At 48.5% G+C, this 20,353-nt stretch overlaps 1 protein-coding gene across 6 annotated transcripts in view; it reads right to left on the bottom strand.

Annotated features, from left to right (window-relative positions):
• The window catches only part of MARCHF2 (membrane associated ring-CH-type finger 2), a 37,652-nt gene extending 18,249 nt beyond the window's left edge, over positions 1-19,403 (bottom strand). Inside the window, exons 1-4 of one of the 6 annotated variants that reach the window (XM_052802701.1) lie at positions 19,308-19,403; positions 12,485-12,700; positions 7,327-7,526; positions 6,224-6,441 (exon numbers count right to left, since the gene is read on the bottom strand). In XM_052802701.1, coding sequence (XP_052658661.1) covers positions 6,224-6,441; positions 7,327-7,462 — 354 coding nt within the window. In that variant the 5' untranslated portion in view covers positions 7,463-7,526; positions 12,485-12,700; positions 19,308-19,403. The other 5 variants (XM_052802699.1, XR_008237338.1, XM_052802700.1 and 2 more) reach the window with 5 other exon arrangements.
• Positions 19,404-20,353: the final 950 nt, after the last annotated feature.

Here is a 20,353-nt window from a genome sequence, read left to right as displayed (position 1 = left end):
TTAAGAATCAGCTCACAAACCTTCTCCTGCAGCCTCACTGATGACAGTGCAGCAGCAGGAGCACTGCTTTGCATTGGTTTGAAATGCTATCAACAGGAAAAGTAACTTCTGAAACAAAAAACAGAGCTATGTGCCGCAGTCCAGACACAGCCAGGGAGGCACGTGATGAAAAACGCTGCAGGGACAGGGTGCACGCAAAGAAGTGAAGTATTTGCAGTGGCAGCTCCTGATGACCCTTTGCCACTTCTCTCATTGCTGATGGCTGCAGGACTGAAGGGCTCCCAAAATTGTTAACTGTAAATCCCCACCCGCAGACTGATGCTTCTCTGCAGTTGCACGTTGTGTTGAATGAACACCCAAGCCCAATCTAGCAGCAAACTGACAAGGGAAGACCCTCCCTGCAGTTTCACAGAGAGCGAATGGGATCTGAATGGGGTGCGGGCAGCAAGGGCTGCAGGACCTTGCTTTGATCTTCCAGGTTAGACCTCAGGTGTGCCAGCAACACCCTCCTACGTAGTCCTGCAGCACTGTCAGAAACAGTAGGCATATCAACATCGCCTGCTCACCTGCCAACACAACTCTCACATGTTTAGTCAGATTAAACCATCTTCTAATACAAACCGTTACAGCCTTTTGTACTGTAACTCACTGATTTACTTATTCCTCTTTGGGGACGTGCACGTGAATTCTGAGGTCAGAAGATGGCCTGGTCCAAGCTGCCCTTGTTCCCCACATGTAAAGGGCTTCGTTACAGGCAGCTGCTAGAAACTTCGGGGGCCAAAGGACATCTGAAATGTGAGCACAGCAGACCGCCTAAACAGGGGAATGAAGAGAGCCTTGTGATAAAAAAAAACAAAACCAAAAAACCAACCCACCAACCAGAGCCTGGATTGTACCTTCCAACTCTGGGAGGCTGATGGACCCGTCTGGAACCTGGCCCCTCCTAAGGTCAATGCAAAGAGGAACATAAGGACTGGCTGAGCCTTGTCCTGCTTTCTCCTTCTACTGGGTGGAACACAGGGCAGCAGCAGGGCACCACAGCTCAGCAGGAAGGAGCAAGACCCAAAGGCTCTGAAGCACGCATTGATACAAGTCAAGGGAGGACATGTCTTTTATGAACAGTATCAACAATCACCACATCTCACTTTTCAGAGCAGAACATGACAAGGAAGTCACATGCAAGAGCTGCACTAATGCAACACTGTAAAGTAAGATTAAAATTAACAGGAAAAAAAGAATATTTCTGAGAACTTCATATTTCAGTCGGTGGTGTGGTGACCTCTGCGTTTCAATGCTCAGGCATTAAAGTATATCTACAAGTGCCATGTTTTCCGTAGTCCTACAGCCTGCCACTGGTAGGTAGCATGTGTGGGGTTCACAGGTAAGAGTTGCCCCAAACAACGCTACTACATTCTTGCAACTATGTCACTTGGTCTGATAAGACACTTAACCTCTCTAAACAAATTGTTCTTTGTGAGTGCTAAGGTACTGCAAGGAGGAAGAGACACCAAGAACCACAAGGACAGTAGGGCAAATCAGTCATTTTCTCTCAAATGGTAAGGAAATAAAAATGAAGCAGGAAGAAAGTGGTACCTCTGTCAAAGGTCTCGGTCTTCTCTCTACAACAAATTCTGTGTGGCAGAGCTCACAGTAACTTGTGTTGGAGGAGGATAACCATTTTTCCAGGCAGCTCTTGTGCACGGTGCCCAGTGTTCCTGTGCAGTCACACGGGGAAAGCAGTCCCTCCCCACTTCCACCTTCATGACAGATTCGACAGATGGGACCATCACTAAAGAGGCAGACAAACAGAATGAAATCACCGTCAGAGCAGGCAGAACGATACAGCCACATCAGAGAATGGGGTCCGATCCCACCAAGCCCCAGAATGGTGCAAACACAGCAGGCAGCACGTGGCAGAGCACGCCAGGCGTGCTGCGGCTCTCTAAAGCAGCCTGCTGCAGCAAGAAACCAGTCTCAGGGGAGCGTGGAGGTGCCTGGGACATTTTAGGTCAGTAAAATCTGGAAGTTGTGTTGATGAGTACCACAACACCCATAAGAAGCTGGCACGTCAGCGGGGCCAGCTCAGCTGGCCACAGAAGGGACCGCAGCACACGTGTCCCACAGTCTCCAGCTCTGCTCACAGCAGGCAGAGAGGCTGACACCAGACTCAAAACCAACCCTGAAGCACTGATGCAAATCCAGAAGCCCAAAGCAAAGCTGGATGATCCACGCTAGTCACAGCATGCCGCCAGCCACCTGGAGCCACTCAAGAGGTTTGCAATCATGTTGCATTTATCAGATCACCTATCCACTCTCACCCCATCTCTGCTCTGCATCGTGGGTTTAGCAGTAACTGCATAAGGAACAGCAATATCTAAAGACACAACTACATTGACTCTGGAAGCTCAGCTCTCCAAGGACACAACATATTTCATGGCAAGCAGTCACCCAGACTAAGCTCTTGACATACAAACCCTCTGCCCATCACAGTGCAGTAACTCACTCAGCATCCTATCTGCACACTGCCATACAGAGAACTGTTCTGCAGCATTTGGGCCTTTAACTGGCTGCAGAAATGCCTTGGTGCTTCAACAACAACCACTTCTCACCCCCTCCTTGGCTAGAAGTTTCAACTACAGAATCAAATCTCTTTGATCATGCTCAAGATCTGCTCTCTTGGGACTTCACAGAACCAGAGATGCTTATCAAGGGAAGTATCAAACACTTTCAGAGACACTTGAAACCTCCCCCACAGGAGGCCTGCACCGCTGATCACACTCGAACCACCCGTTTGCTCCCAAGGTGTTCCCTCACCCCTCTAACTAGCACCACTGACTGTGGACTATTAGTGCTACTGCTCCAGCACCCAGCAACTGTTAGCTCAGGTGTATCAGATGATACTCATGCACCAAATTTTCATCACAGACTAAAGTCATTGTCTTTGCACCTATGTAAACTCAGAGCATTCAGTGTCCTCCTGTAGCAAGGACTTCCTCTAGCTGCACAAAGAACCAAGTCCTTTTCACTTGAAACCTCTCATTTGCTTGTTTTGTGTACTATCCCCTAATTCTTGTCCTGTAAAAGACAATGTTTTCCACACACCCCTGATTTACAGACCTCAGACCTCCATCATAGCCTGCTCAGTCACCTCTTTCACAAGCAGAAGAATCCTAGCCTATTCAGTCATGCCTTAGACACAAACACATCCACCTTTCTTATCACCTTCTCTACCCTTCCTTCTACCTCTTACATTTCTAAAACATCCTTTTAGAGCTGCAGAGACCAGAGCTACAGTTTTCAAGAGGCGGGCACACCAGGGATTTTTGCAGTGACCGTGTTCTGTTCTTCATTGCTTTCCCAAGTCTTAGCACCTTATTTGCCTTTTGGTCACTGCTGCACATAACTGTCACATGCCCAAGATCTCCTTCCTCCAAACCCACAAACACATATGTAAATCCCAGGCTGTTGTTCCTCATCTGCATCACTGCACGCTGAACTGCAACCATTATTTCAGCCTGCAGTCATTTCCAATAACATTCAGTTCCCTAAACTCAGGCATCTAGTGCCATTTTAGGTCCAAGGGCATCCCAGCTGGCATCCAAAGGCACAGGTTTCCTAGAAGCCCTGTGCCACATCTGCCAGCTCCATAATGAGGATGTCTTGGGCTCCCTGGGAAACCTCAAATGGCTCTAGACAGCAAAGTTCGCTATTCTCAGCAATTCAGTACATCTCTTCAGTGTTTACTGTTCCTCAAGATCATTTAGGAATAAAATGCTGGACAGCAGAGGCCCAGTACAGGGCTACCCTCCCTGGAGCATAAAAACAAGCCACTCGCAAGTATCTCACTTCTTTCCCACCTTCCAACCAGCCATTTCTTTCACACAACAACCGTTCTCTTACATTCATAGATGCACAGATTTGGGGGTGGGAGGAAGGGTGAGAAAGGAACATCTTTATTTCAAAGACCCTATTGCATGTCCTCTTGAAATCCAGGTGAGCTTTATCAGCTATCACCTTTTTCCACATATTGCTGACAGTACAAAAGCCACACTGATCCCATCTCGCAGTTCATCCTCCACTGCTATTATGACTTTAAAAAAAAATCCAACACCTGACTGCAAAAGAAGTTTGTGGGATTGCAACACAACAGTCAGAACAAGCAATTTGCAATCTTCAAAAGTAGTAGCACTACTTCCATTAGTTTGCACAACCAGACAAAACAGAAAGCAAGAGCAAGACAAGGAAACACAGTGCAAGGAAAAGGAGCATACTGGGGAAAAACGTTGGTGGGACATGAAGGGAAGAGAAGAGCCAGCAAGAAAGCGCACGTCAGCTCACTAAAGGAGAAGCAATACTCCTCTCCTGGTGCACCACAGGAGATCTCTACCACTTCCAACTCAATGTTTAGCAGGTTTCATCCCAATGGGACTTTTTAATCATATTTAGGGCTGTGAAGCAATGTACACCCACTGCACCATCCCCTTCTCTCTGCCAAACATCACTGGTTAACCACTGACCCTTGTTCTCTCCTCATTTTCATGTGCCTTTTATTTAGGGACTTCTTCAGCCACGACAATCCCTGCAACAGGTGTTTGGAGAGGTGGTGGAAACTCCATCCTCAGAGATACCGAAAACTGCATCGGACAAGGCTCTGAGCAGTCTGATCCATCTTGGAAGCTGGCCTTGCTCTGAAAGGAGGCTGGACCAGATGTCCTCCATAATTCCCTTCCAATCTGAATTATTTGATCATTCTGTAACCTTTATTGCCATAAAGCTCAGTGCTGTATCAGAACAACAAAATTACAGTCTACTCACACAGCCTTAGTGACAGGGACAGACTGAAAAAACCCCAAGCCTCCAGTGCTCTCATGCATCTGTTATTTCCTAAGAAAAGCATCTGTAAGATATTTCATCCGTTCTCTTCCTGTTTGAGAAGTTTCATATTTCCAGTGCATTAATATAACCTTGGCTACCAATAAACAATCCAGAAGGAAAAAAATTTGCTGACAGCGCGAGAGAAAAAAAAAAATTTCTTATCGGCCTCCATTTTCCTTCCTTCCTATCCAGAGGGGGAGGGGGCCTGGTCACACTCCACATGATACACCCTCAAACACAGTTTTCCAGCAGGCTGTAGAGACCGTATCACTAATTTAACCTTTCGGTACAGGCACACTGCTCCTGGCTTTGGTTTGCTAAGTGCTGGTGACAAGGAAGAGAATGAAACCCACCACCACCAAAATGAACAAACTGGTGTCCCATGAAGACACATGAGGAATCCTGGGGTTTTGTTTTTTTTTTTAACATGTAATCCCAGGCAGTCTCCCCAGCCAATTTTTACACCTCCACAAGTTTTAAGGGGTCACACAACTTCTCACCCAGCCTATCGGTTGTCAGAGAACAAGCTCAGTTCCCTTTGCATTTTTATTGACCTGCTCCAGGTTTGCTAGATACAGCAATTACGTTTGCCTCGGTTCTCATCTAGCTTTCCTCCCTCACATTTGCAGTCACCACTTTAACACCTCATCAACGTTTGGTCAAATACATTGAAAAAAAATAACAGCTGTTCAGACAGGATTTGAACACAAAATGTGACCAGTCTCACTAGCTGGACTGAACAATGCCGCCAAGTGTCCTCTGCTCTGGAAGCTGCTCAAAACATATGATGAGAAGCCACATCAGTAAGAGTCTGAGCAAGTGAAGCTGCCACACATCCCCTCTAGCAATAGCTGGACACTGCAGTTCCTGCAACACAAACACCCTCCTCTCCCTGGGGGCTGCAAATCGACACCACGCCTTTACTCCATGACCATATCTTGGAACAGGGGCTGTGCTCCATTTTCAGCCCTTAATCACCTCCATGAACGGCAGCCCTTGCTAACATGGCATCCCACCTTCACTGCTGCTCAGCAAGGACTTGGCAGAGGCACACAGCGAGAGGCCACCCGTGTCATTGCATGCTGGAGCAGCCGCAGACCTGGGGAGTTTTGATGAACACACAAGTCCCAACCCACCAGCACATGCGACCAGCGTGAGCTCCCGCAAAGAGAGCGCAGGTCTGGGAAGCATCTGGCTAATGAGGATTTGCACTTGGTATCAGTGCCCTGGCAAACTCCTTCACAAACAAGACTTTGTTGTCTCCCTCCACCCCTAGAGCCACAAAAAAAGAGCAAAAAAAAAAGCCCAGGTGCAGTCATCCCAAGCCCCTTCCCTGAGGCAGCCTTACCTCTGTGCGCCCAGCGCCTTGATCACCGTCGAGAGGAGCCGTCCATCCTTGGCGGTGACCTGCGTGACATACTGTGGGCGACCGATGTCGGAGTCCTCCACCGACTTGGAGAGGGCAGCACTTCCCGGGCAGTCGCACAGGGAGCCGGGGAGGTGGCAGCAGTCGCCCGTCGTCATGGCAGCTCCAGGCCCCTCTGCCCCAGGGACCGGCACGGAGACCTGCAGGAAAGGCACCGCGGTGAGAGCCCTGTACCATGGACCACCCAGCCAGGGTGCGGGTCCCCCCTTTGCCACCCTCCTCCAGCCCCTAGAGCTGGCAGCGCCCCGGGGCCCCAACAACCACAGGTTTTGCTAGACTTCTATCCCCTTTAATAGGCTTTGTGAGGCTGCCTTACCATAAAATTAAGGCTCCAAGTGTCCTACTTACATAACTTAGTGTCAGAATTGCAAATTTGCCTTTCCCAGAGGGAATTTCTGGTACCCACCCTTTAACCTGATGAAGCCTTTCAAACCCAATGTGCCAACACAGAGATGGGGAAAGCAACCAGAAGCCCCATGGGCCTGTGTCATTCTGGCTAAAACTTTCCTGAAAACTTATGTTCGTACCGTCTGTAGAAGTTGCCAAGTTTCACCTGAACATGGCACTTAAACGGCAGCTTTGCATGGCTCCGTTCAGGGAAGCCCTTCTCTCAGCTGCATTCAGGTGCTTTCTGAGCCCTTCAAAGCCTGTTCACCAAACTCAAAAGGCTCACCCTCCACCCCACCTTTGATTTTCCCTTTTTTTATTTCTTTACAGAAATGCATGCCCTTCCGTTTCCACATCCCACATGGTGTGTCCCAGCAGTGAACATGCGGGTATTAACCACGCACAAGCACTGAAAATTCTCCCAGAGCTCCACAGAAACAGCAGCAGGCTGGTTTTCCTCCTTTCCCTTTCAACGGTTCAGACCAATCATGACTTTTATACAGCCACGTGCAAACAGCAAAGCACACCATCATGTTTTTGGCACTTCTGCAGTTTACCCAGCAAAGAATGCACAAAGAACAAGCAGCAAATGCAAGAATTGGGGAGAAGATGCAGAGAAAAAGCCCAATGTGACAAACCAGGAGCTGGCTCAGATGAGCCACGTGCAGACAGGAGAGCTCTCTGCCTTTGAGGGAAGGCAGCAGCTTGCCCAAGCTGCCAGCAACAGCCATGTTCCTCCCTGGCAGGGGTTATCTCAATCCCAAAGACAGGCATGCTTTGCAGATTCAGAAAAATCCCATTTTCTCCAGTCTCCTTTAGCCTGGTCCCTAAGAGGCAGCTGTGCAGAAATAAAGATCTGGGGTTACAATTAGTCACAAGCTGAACACAAGCCAAAAAAATCATACTGCTGGTAAAGACCAAAATCCTCACGTCTGTAAACAGGACTGCCTTATGTAAGGCATGCACAGTAATCCCTGTGCACCAGTGCTTCTGGGATCATAGCTGGAATGGTGTCTCATCCTGGTGGCTGGATTTCAAGAGAGAAACAAACCCATAAAAGAAGTTCAAATGAAAGCAATGAAAAAGATAAAAGGTCTGGGGGGCAAAAAAACCCCCCAAACAACAAAACCAAACAAAAATAACCTCAACCCCCAAACTTACCAAAGAAATATGAAAAGAATTAGGTTTGTTTAATTTGGGGGGAGGGGAGTGGGGAGTGTGTGGAATCATCAATCTCCATCTCCTGGAGGTAGAAGCAGGCAAAAAAACCTTCGCCATCGCATCCAAGGAAATGTTTTTTTTGTTTTGAGATCTCTGTGCACAACAGGAGTCAAACATTCCCATGAAACTGCAGTTTCGTCAGGTTCAGCTAAGCCTAAATCAAACTAAAATAGCTAAAGAAAATAAGGGCTTGTTCCTGGTTGGAGGCTTGGCCAGACTACAGAGGAAGAAAACAAAAAGCCAGTACAAGAACGTGATCATTGAAGCCCTGAAAACACTGATTTGGGTAAGCACAAGTGTTCTTTCATGTCTTGGAAATTAAGCAACTCTTACACAACCAAGGGCTTCATCAGTCAGGACGGCTCCCTTCATGGTGAATGTGTTCCAAGAGGGAGAGAGCATTTCACTGGTGTCTCATCACCAGACACCAACTTTGGTAGCATTCCCTCAAGTTACAGAATATTTTCTAATTTCTAGTAGAAAAGTATCTAATCTCTTTATTAAAGCTGCTCTTGCTTACTATCTGTAATCCTTCTTCTGCATATGAAGAGGAATAGGCTTGAGCTTGTGGGCTAGTCAATCCACACTGAAACAAATGGGAATCTTCCAATCAGCTTAAAAATGAACTTAACAGACCCAGCATTGCCTTGACTCAGCCTCTCTCTCCATCTGTGCAAAGAGCACACAGGGTTAGAGCCACTTTTCTTATCAATCTCCTCTTTTTTTAAAAAAAAAAAAAAAAAAAAAAAGGCTACAAGCTCTCCAACTTTAAGGAGCAAAAAGTAAGATGATAAATGCTATTGGAATGACTTAAGTCAGCTGGTTTGCAAGTTAAGGAGTTCTTTCAACTTTAAAAGCCTCTTACTGAACCAGGCATGAGAAGATACATGCTTTTAATAAAAAGGTCGGTTCCATTTGTTCAGCCAAAATGTTGTTTATTTTTAAGTCCAGAGGAAAAAGGTCCATTTTGCGTATTGGAATAAAACTGCCCTCACTCCCTGTGTCCTGGGAGTATTTATACCGAGGCTCTTTGTGCTCCACATCTGACAGATACAGGCAGCACTGAGTCCTTGCCCTGGCAGCCCTATTCAGGGCTGAACGGGAATCGCCACCCTGTCGTCCATCAGGAAACACGCGGTTTTCTATTACAAGTTATTTGGCGCTTCCTTGTCGGGGTCCATCCCAGGGTGGAACCTGAAGTCACTGCTTTAATATCTGACTCATGCCATTCAGCAAATACAAAGGAAAAGCAGCAAGATTTTCATGGATACAGTTAGCGAGGAAGTAACCGAAATCCAAAGATAACATCTGCAGTGCACTCCAGTTCCAATTTCATACCCAGCTGAACATGAACCACAGTGTACAGCCAAGCCAGTCCCTTTCCTGGCTCCCTAAAGGCTCAGCTCATCAACACACAGCCTTCTCTTACAACTGTCAACAGCTCATTGAACCCAAACCCATTACAGGAGAAACACCAAAAACTGGGAGTCCAGAATCAAGACCCAAACAGCTGGTTTGAACCACACACTGTTTTTTTCTGGGCAGCTGTGATTTCTGAGCCCATTCCTTAGCGATACATTTCTTGTTCTCATTAAAAAAAAAAGTCTCAGAGACATTAAGTTTATTATCAATATCCCCTCTGCTGCAACAGTTAGACATGAGCAAATAAATCAGAAGTCTCTTCTCAGCAACATTTTGTATCCTCAGCTTCTGAGCAGATCCAGGATATAAAGGGCTGAGTTTGTAGAGATTACTCAAATTGAAGAAAAACAAACCCTGTTTGTGGAAAGTTGGCTCAGAAGAGCAAGTTATGCACTAGGACTCCAAAACTCAAACACGTGCAGCAAGATGAGCCGGTTCCTCAAAGAGCAGCTAGTGCTTCTTCACTGCTCCAAGGCAGAGACCACGGTGCTGGTGCAGGATCCTGCCTGCTATGCGGCTTATGCAAAACATGCCAGCAAAATTTGCTTGTCAGTCTGTTAAAAACCCTTGTCAGTTTGTTAAAAACCCTTGTCAGTCTTCAGGCATTGCAACAAGATATGTGATCCAGTTTATATCATCCAAAGGGCAACAGGCGTTTCAAAACTCCCTCAAATGACTGAACAGCTCAAGACTGCAGAGATCAGGCTGGACCACTGCTCTCCATCCAGAAGACATGTCCAGCAGGAACAAGCAGAAGACAAGGAGCTAAAGGGTCCCCCAGCTCCATTCTGCATATTTAGACTTTGCAGCCAGATAAGACAGTTATTTCTCCCAGACAGGGAAGTCATAGCAGGCCAGATGAATACCTTGATCAAAGCCACAAAGAGAAAAGCCGCAGTCAAGATGAAAAAGACAGTAACAGGAAAGGCTAAGGCCAAATGATCACAGTAAAGGGCAATTGTTAGGTGCAGGTCATGGCTCCTCTGGGCTGCTCGTGGCCTGTCTACATGATGAACACCTCAACTGGTGTAAACCCTTGGAGCAATTACAAGGCTTTGACAGGATCCAGAGCAAACTGGAACTAGAACCAGCTCCACCTTGTTCAGGTGCAGTTCATACACACCAGCTTCTGTACAGATTAGCTTCCCTGGAACATCTCCACCAAGAAAAAAACTCCACCTCCTGGCAAGGCTGTCAGCAGCTAAGTCTGTTGCTCTCATTGAGCAACACGTTTCCCTGATTACCGTAACCAAGACCTGGCACCTCACTACAGTGCTGCCAGGAGATAACCAAGTTATACAGCCAACATAACCCACCCATCTGTACATAAGTACCTTTTTTTTTTTTTTTTTTTTTAATTCAGCTAGTAACCCACTCACTGTGTGCAGATCGCCAAAGCTCCGACTGGGACTCACACAAGCTGATGTTTAACCTCCAGGAGCAAGGCTACCCAGTCTGCTTTCCAAATCCATTTTAGCTAACTTGGGTATGCAGACACTGAGTCTTCTTATCATATGATCCTGCAAACGTTACCAGTGAACTGAAGGTTTTTAGTTGCTAAAGGGCATTTCCAAACATCAATGCTTTCCTTTTCACCATGAAAACTGGATTTCCCAAATCCTGGGGCCCTAAGATCATCTGAACACAAACTTCTTGAGGGAGACAAGTACAAAGAATTGCTTCCTTCACCACAACTAAGCACCTGCTCCCACACACCCTGTCTCATCCAGCTAATGCACATCTTTCCACAGCCCAAGTCCAATCCCAGGCCTGCAACATGTTTTTCAGCACCCAGCTCTGGCTGCTCCAGGTGGCTGCAGTTCCTAACTGATACACCTGTAGCCCCCGTGCTCTGGGCAACTTGCAGGGTACGCCTTCCTACACCTCACAGAGGGCAAGCTCTGGCCTCCAGACCCTCACACCCACACTGATTACATACCCCCACATACTGCCACCAAAGATATGCATGGATGGCATGTGATGAGTGGCCTGAAGTGCTCCCTGCTACTGTTAAAAGGTTGCATATGTGGTTTAATCTAAAGAAAACAACAAAAAACCCCAAGAACTGGCCCCAAACTGCTGCAGGGCTTTGTTTTTCAGTTTTGTTTGTTTAAACATACTCCCTGCTGAGGGTTGAAGACCGCAGCATTATTTCATTCTTTAAAAAAAAAAAAAAGTACATGATTTTGTACATCAGCTACCTGACTCCCAAAAGTTACCCTGCAGGTCTGCTGCATAACACCCTAGAAGTACCCAAAAAGCCAGCAACAGATCTGCCCACACTTGACCCATCAGCTGAAGACAGCTCTAAAGCTTCACAAGATGTGCCCTCAGGCACAGAGCGGGGAATTCTGCTATGAGACCTCACCGCAACTCTTGCATCGCCCAGGACTTGGGAAGAAATCTCGTGAGTCATATGCTCAGAAGTCATCTGAATGCAACGGTCCTACAAGTCAGGGTGCAATGAACCCTATCTAGTGAGAAAAGTGGCGCAGCATTTTATGACATATACCCCAACATTCCAAGTAAGATCTGATGCCACACAACAGCTTTTAAGGCATTTTAAAATTTGGCAGGTAAGACACAGGAAAGCATATCGCTCCCCAGGAGCTTCTCAATTTCCTGCCTTACCTGCAACATTTGGTTGACAATTGTAGCTAAAGGAGGTGCTGTAAAAACTTCAGCATTAACTTGCTCTTCAGACAGTGCCAGTGGAGCAATGCTGTGAATTGGACAGACCTGACGCCAGGCTCAAAACAAAACAAACCCCAAAATGCTAGAAAAAAAAAAAATCAAAGGACAACATCCTGGGAGCTTGTGAACCTTCTAATAAAGCTTCATACCAGGAACCTCCTCCTACACCTTTAACAGCAAAACATATAGGCTGAGATACTGTGAAGCACCACTGCTGTCCACAGAGGCTTACCTGTCTCATCCCTAAAGCTGAATTTCAAACATTCACAAGATACTCCAAATTTAACCATGTAACACCCAGGAGGTGGTTAGACACTTCTAGGAAGTGGCCTTTTTGGACTCCTGATTTTGTCATTTGTACGTTATCTACCATTGCCAGGAACTCAACTCAGCTGCCTCTCAACTATTCCAATAACACAACTCAGCAGCAGTGAAATACTAATGCAAGCCTTCACTTACCAAGCTCCTGCTGAGGACAAATGATCAAAACTTCTCTAGACCAAGCCACTACTTAGGCATATTCTAGAAACTCTCTGAAGTCTTGATTATGTAGACTATGGTTTGATGGTAAATGAGTTTGTTTTCCAGACAGAGATGAAGAGACAGTCTTCCACAGAACGTGACTTATTCATTTTTTTCCAAATGGACACATTGCCAGGATCTGACTTCTATTCCCTGTTGGTAAAAAAATATTGCAGTGAGCCTTCGTGTTCAATATATGGTTGTTTTCCAAAGCCTGCATCCACACACATCCCTCCTCTCCAAAACTTTCAGCATATTTGATCAACCTGTGCAGTAGCTGCACTTCTTCACCATGTCTTGCAGCACTGGCAAACTACCATCTGGCAAAGATCAAACCCATGTGGCACATACCCTGTGGTTCTCAGTGGGCTCCCACCTGGAGTGAGCCATAATTTTCAAACAAGTCCATTAGGGATGGGCCTCGTGTGAACACAGCAGAACTGCAACACAGCAGGGCTCCTGTTACCCCAGATTTCAGGGTATCTATCATGTTGTTCACCCCCTTGGTTTTCAGTCAAACTTTTAGAAGAGTGTTGCCTAATATATAACAATATGTTACTCAACATTCAAAAAGAAGAAAAAAGGTTCAAGTTTACATGTTAAGAAAAAGATCAGTATAAAAATGAGAAGCCTAAAGAATGATTTTTTTTTTTTCTTGCTGTAAGCTTGTACTTGGGAAAGATCAGGCCACGGGTTACAGCTGGAGTGCCAAAATGAACAGTTATCTCAGATCTTCTGTGACTTATCTGCCACGAGACCATCTGAAAGGAAAGTTTACTACACTTTAATTACCAACATCTGGAAAAACAAATTGCAACATTAGAAGAAAATTCTTTGCAGAGGGTATCTCCAACCAAAAATCAGCCATTCGGCCATCTTAATAACAAGTTTCATAAGGAAACAACTGAAAACCAGCTGGGACATGAGAAACACCTGCTGCTCCTCTGAGCATACAAAACACATCAGCTTTTAGAGGTGAACAGCAGAACAACTCACTATGTAATGCAACTGCATAGACCTTGTGCCCACCTCCCTCTGCATTTTACCACTCTCTGCAGGGAAAGAGAGGTGCATTAGTAAGACTTGAAAGTTTTATTGAAGTCATGAACCAGGGTGAAAAAAAAAAAAAATCAGTTATCATGCCCACAAATCAATGCTTGCAGAAGTGCTACCCATCAGTGGGGAAAACAAACCGTGCCACCACCCACAAGCACATCCCTGCCCTGCTCCCGCCTAGCAGTGCTGCCTCCTGAAGGCAACAGACCATGTGTCCTCTACTGAAATAACAGCAGCAACAATGCAAGAATACTTCTGCTTCCTAGCCCTATCGCTTCAGAGAGCTCCCCTTTAAAGAGAGGCAGCATCTGCAGCAACGCCAAAGCTCAAGGGCTCCCCAGTCCTATGCAGTCACTTGCCAGGCAGCTTCAGTTTATTCAGAACAAATGGATTTTCCAGCTCTGGGTAATACATCAGAAAAAAAACAATTTTAGTGTAGCAATAACACATGCACCAGATTAACACAGAAGCGCCCACACAACATTGGACAGGTCAGTCCCTCAAAGGGCATTACTCAGAAGGATGCAAAACATCGATTCAGGATCGGGAATCCCATGCCAGGAAGAACTTGCATTCTCCTCACTGTTTTCCTCCTTGGTTTATAAAGCACCATTTATACCATTACACAAATAATAACGCTCTTGGAGACAAACTGGAGCTGGAACAAACTGCCTGCCAGCACACAGCAGCCCTGCTCACTCCAACTGCTCAGAGCAGCGCACAGCCGGCATGCAACGACCACTCGAAACAAGGCAGCACGCTGATCTTCGAACAGATATTTGAACTGGAATTTAACTTGCCTATTTATGTTTTTCAACCTAGCTATTTCACTGTACAAATCTCTCTCGCACACTCAGTTTTCAAAGACCTTTACAGCAAAGGCACCACCACAGCCTTCAACCCCACTACCCATCTGCATCTGAAGAGTTCCAAAGCAGGCACCAGCTGAGAGCATCCTCTTTCTCCATGGTCAGCCAAAGAGGATTAGCTGATCCTAGCCGATTTCACCAGTATCTCCCTTCTGCCCACTCCTTACCACTACAAATTTCCTCCTCGATCCTGAAGTGAAACTTCACAATTGATATCAGCGCTGCAAAATCCCAGTCTCTCTCTCTCTCCCCCTATTAAGTTTGCAATGTTTTGCTTAGGCTGCATTTCTAGTTCTTCTGGAGACACAGGCCCCAACTGATTTGTCTACAGGGAAGTACAAGAAAAACTGGGAGGAAATAAAAGTTGAGAACAGTCCAAAATTGTAGTTTACTTTTTCCCTCCCACCACTCTCAAATCTAGACCCAAACAGTTTCAGCTGAAACAGGACTAAAGCTCTCAAAGCTTCAAACAAAGAAATAGGTGTTAAAGCTAAGACTGCAAGAGCTTGGTGCATTTCCCTATTTGCAGAGGAGTGCTTTAGAAACTAGGTTTGATTTGTTTGTACTTATATTTGCCAAGCCAGTACTGCTCCTTGCCCCCTCGTTCCCTCATTTTGGGAACAGCAGGAGAGTGTTTCCTTCAGTCTATCACTGACTTCATGACAACTGATTAAAATTGCAAGAGCAGTTACAGCATGCCTGCCCTTGAGGTTAACCACACATAATCATCTTGTGTTATATCAGGAATTGAAGAGTTTAGTTAGAATTGCTACGTAAAATCCGGAAGAAAAAAAAAAAACAAAAAAACTTAGATGCCTATTTTGATTGAAAATGGGAACAAATTGCAGATTCCAAACTGCTCATCCTAGAGAGGTCTGGGGCAAGGAATGCATTTGGACAGCTGACAGGTAGGAAGAGCTGCAGGTCAGTACAGCTCCTGTCAGGCTATTCACTTTACTAGAGGATATGAAGTGTTCAGTCCCTGCACCAAGACGCTTTGTCAGTCCATGCCTTCACAATTTTCCCATTCTACATTTTCCCATCAGTGCTCAGAGCTCTCACAACCTGTAACTGTCACAGCTATAAAGAGACATATTCCACCACCAGGAAAGGTGGCCAAAACCATAAGAAGCCCAGTAGCAACTTCCCCACTTCTACACAGTGGGATAAAAAGCCGAGCACCCTCCCAAACGCTCAGCAAGTGGGTAACCACCTCTCCCAGTAGAGCTGCATTTGTTGCTGCTATGCTGATGAGCTAGAGCTGACCTGGTCTAACTACGGCAAACACGGCATAAAGACGATAGAGCAAGCGTGACTGCATCCTCCCTGGGGAATGGCACTGCTGCAGTCAGAGCTGGGAAGAGAACAAGACCAGACTTGGAGAGCTGGACAACCTGCTATTCACGTGCATGATATTAACTGTCTCAATAAGCCACGAACTGTGCCTCAGCACAGATTAATCCATCGTTTTAGCACCAGAGAAAACTGTTTTACACAAATTTCATGGAAACTGCTTGCCTACCCTTCACATTGATTTGGTGTTGTGCTCATTTCCTTCACACACAAGTGACCCATGGCTTTATTTTTCATACGACTTGTCTTTTACATCACAGAGACTGTGGGCCCATTTCTTACCAACTTAGAAGTGGTTAGTGTGTCTTCAAGGGGACAAACGTAAGTAAATGGTGATCACTTCTCTCTCATGGGAAGGCTTTGAGCTAAGAGCATACAGAAGCATGAGTTAACCAGAGTAAATAAGACTGGGGGGCAGAAAAGACATGCCAGTTATGAACTTTAATCTGGAGGAGAAAAAAAAAAAAAACAACTGTTTAGAAAACGGAAACTCCGAAATTTCCAAATATCCAAAGCTGAGTCAAGTGGAGGAAAAATAAACTCATCCTGTAGTTTATAGTTCAGGATGCCTGATTCCTCCCTTCATCTTCTAAGAAGAGTTCTATGTTTTTTAGTGTAAAAAAGCCAAGATATTTTAAACAATAGTGAAAAAAGCCCCTAAATGCACATTTTACTTTGTATCTCTGCCTGCAGAACTATTACAAAGTTGCATCCTGAGGACCTGCAGCAGTCCCTCAGGACTAACAAAGTCTCAGAGCTCATATCCAGCCTCAACTTGCCCAACTTGTGCTGGATGCATTTGGGGTTGATTTTGGTCATTCTGTTTCAAGGAATCTATGGTAACTTCCTCCCAGGGAAACATTGTGTCCTGCACTTGCTTGATACAGGCCAGCATCAGTAACCTAGAATGGGAAAGCCCCTCTCCCAGCATCTATTAAGGCAAGAACTCTGTCGGAAGCTGTTTACAATTAGTACATTTGTAATACAGCTCATCTGCATGGTCTCCTTGGCATCCAGCATGGGGTGACCTCACTCTGCAGCCTCAGTGCAATTCTACAGCAAAAAAAGGGCAAACACATCAGAAACAAGAAACTGTTAGTTCCAATGCTTTTTTTTTTTTTTTCCCCCTGTTTCCACTTAAACACTGCCAGTGGTGTTAATTAGCTAACCACACACAGACAACCCAGGTTTTACAGCTGGTATTTAATGTCCATGGTATACACATTAAGCCCACACTTGGCTGTTTCCTGTGCCACCTGGTCCACTCCTGGCAAAGTTAAGACTTTCTTACTGATAGAGGCTGCCTGTAATGCTCCACAACGCATGCTTGGGGGTAGTTAGACCTTGTGTCCTCAACCGGAGTTACTAAATTCACTGTTATAGTGCATGCGAGAAAGGCATTTTCCAGTCTCAGCTCCTTTCCCTTCAAGCCTGTTTCCGAAGGGTGACATACCATCACAGTTTCAAATGCACCTGGAAAACCAGGGCTCTTCTAGCCCTCCAAACACTCTCCCCTGCAGCTGTCTCCACAGTCCTTTGGAGATGCAAAAAAGTATTCAAATACTTAAGCCTTGGAAAGACAAGGCTAACATCCAGCTGTTAAAAGGATTATTCTGTGCATGTGTGAGCTTGGCAACTGAGCAGGGTTGTATGTCCCCATGAGCAGGGTGGATAAAGGGGACTGGCCATGGCCATCAGAGCTGACCTACCGCAGCCGCATCACAGGCATTCTTGACAAGAACCTGGAAAAAGTTCGAGAAAGTGCTAGAAACTGTATTGGAAGGGAAAGACACAGAGATAAATGCTTGCTGGAAGGAGAGTGGAGCAAGAGAATGAGAGTCCCAAGGAAAATGAAGGCTGGTAACAGGAATAGTTGAGAGGGGAATACAAACAATCCCTTGAGTATGAGCAAATAAAGGGCACAGGGTGGGATGAGAAGCACATCTCACTGACGGTTCTTCTCAGACACACATCAGGGCAGGACAGCCTTATCCCCAGACACTGCGGGGACGGTGCGCTGAATACAAACAAACCTGATGAAAAGCCAGAGCTGCTCTGGTTAACCCTGGCATTTCCAGTTAGTCATCAGCACTGACTTGAGAGACACCCCACCTGTCTGCTTGTAAAATCTCAGCTCTGCACAGCTTCCTCCGAGACAGCAAGTCGCACAACGGCCTGAACTCTCATTGAGGCAGTAACACCCTATAGCGCAGATGCGTCACCCTACGTTTAGGGGGTCAGACGCAGATGCGTCACCCCACATTTAGCCACCAGGTCGTCCCTCAGACAAATCCCATAAACGAGGAGTTTTGGCCTCTGTTCCTAGCAGTTAAGTTGTCTCAAGAAAACTGCTTTAAATGAGATAGAGAGATTTATAGGTCCCAGTTTAAGAAAAGTAAATCACAAAATCTAAGCTTATGCCACAGAGGAAGCCAGCTGGTGCTCCAACACACAACTGTAGCAAGTTCTTCAGTTTTGCCGTGACACTGAATTCATTCCCTTGGGGAATCTCTGTTACAAGCTCTACAAGACAGTGCATTCCCTGTCATGCCACACAGCGCTCAGTAGGTCAAAAATATGCATTAGAACAACAGCCAGTAACACTCCAAAAGAGGAGAAAAAACAGGCATAGGAGCCTTTGCAAGTGGACATCTTTTCCTAGTAACTACTTATACCCATGGCAATGAATTCTGATGAACAGGTATGGAAAGTTGCTGCTTCAAACCTCCAGGCCTACAACATTCTCCTCCCAGGTTAAGCTTCTACACAACACCCCCAGCTTTTCCACGCAGGGGATGGATGTCAGCCCCCTCCCCGTCCTCCGCCGGGAAGAGCCGCAGGCCCGCAGGAAGGGGCCGCAGCTCTGCCTTCAGCAGGCGGCGGAGGCACCGCACGGCCGGCTCACGGCCTCGCTCGGGACACCGCGCTGGAGGCGAGAGCTCGGTAAAAGAGCCCGGTAGCCCGGGGGCAGCTGGCTCGCACGGCTGCCCGGGGCCGGCGCCAGCTGCTCCTGCGGGAAAGGCCACGCCGCAGCCGGGAGGGCGGCCGCGGAGAGCGCGGCCAGGTCAGCCATCCTCCCCGAGACCCCGCGGCGCAGCGCGGCCCAAGGCACGGCTCCGGCACCCGAGCACTGGCGGCGGGACGCTGCCGGACACCGGGGCGCTGAGGACACTCCCCGCGGCGGGGACTCCCTCCCCTCAACCCCCCCCAAAACGGGGCTGGGGGACCGGGAGGGCTGTCAGGGCTCTCGGACCCCCACCTCCGCCGCAGCCAGACCGCGGCCCGGCCGCCGGGGGCCCGCCCGGGACGCCGCTCCCGCCGCCGCAGCCCCGCACCGGAGAGCGGCCCGGCCCGGCCCGGCCCGGCCCCGCACGGCGGGCAGGCCGCGGCCCCCGGCCGGGAGCGGAGCGCTGGGTCGCGTCGGGCCGGCGGCGGCCGCTGCCCCCGGCGCCCTGCAGGTGCCGCCCCGCCCCGCCCGGTACCTGCGGTCCCGGCGCCCGCGGCCCCTCAGCGCGGCTCGCACCGCCCCATCGCCGGCTCCTGCAGCCGCCGGGCACCGCCCACCCGCGACCGCCCGCCCCCACAGCGGCGCCGCGGCCGCCCGCCAATCCCCGAGGCGCACCGCGCGGACGCCGGCGCCGGCCCACCCAATGGGCTGCGCTGAACCCGGCCGGCGTCGCAACGCGACCACGCTGGCAACAGCCGCTGGCCAATAGCGACCCGGCAGGGCGGCCGCGCCCCGCCCCACGGCCAAGGGCAGGCGCGCCCCGCCCCACCGCGGCCGGCGGCCCGGCCCCGCCCCCGTCGCCTCAGGCCCCGTCGCCTCAGGGTCTCCCCGGCAGCGCGGGGCGGCCCCGCCGCGGTGCCAGCGGCTCCGTCAGGGGCGGCCGCGCCCCCTCGCCCCTACCCGAGGCTTCGGGAGGCCGGAGGGGAGCGAGCGGGGAGGCGACCGGCGACGCGGCCGTGCCTCCTCCCCTCGGGCCGCCGCTAGAAGGGACCCGCCCCCCGGAGGATCCGGCGCGGCCTCAGGCCTCCCTCCTCTGCCGCAGTCCTGCGCCTCAGGTCTCGGCCGGCCTCACACCCGCCTTACTCGGAGTAGTTGTTTCTGGAGCAGCAGGCAATCGGACTCCTCCGTCCCTCCGTGGAGGAGCACCAGGACACGGGGCGTGCGGCCACCTCCGCGGGCCGTGCGCTGGCTCCCCGGGAGCAGTGACCACTCTCACTGCCAGGCCAGGTGCGAGAGGGCACCGGGGACCCCTCCAAGGACTAATGCAGTGTCCTGAAGCAATGGCAAAAGCCCTCTCAAGAACATCTGCTGCCGGGGGTAGCGGATACCAAGGGTAATTAACTCCTGGCTCTGGACTGCTGCTCCCTGCAGGGGCACAGCCCCAAACGTGGACACCCTTGGCCATGGCAGGGGTACCCATGCTAGTATCAACCACAGCGCTTGGGCTTTGGAGCCAGCCAGGTACCAGGTCCAAAATTATGTTCCCACCTTATTCTACAGCTGTGCTTGGAACAGAACTTT

Source organism: Harpia harpyja, chromosome 11 (assembly GCF_026419915.1).
Source record: "Harpia harpyja isolate bHarHar1 chromosome 11, bHarHar1 primary haplotype, whole genome shotgun sequence".
In the NCBI taxonomy this organism is placed as follows: Eukaryota; Metazoa; Chordata; class Aves; order Accipitriformes; family Accipitridae; genus Harpia; species Harpia harpyja.
The sequence above is the reverse complement of the archived record's forward strand: the minus strand, read 5'-3'. Positions and strand labels throughout refer to the sequence as shown.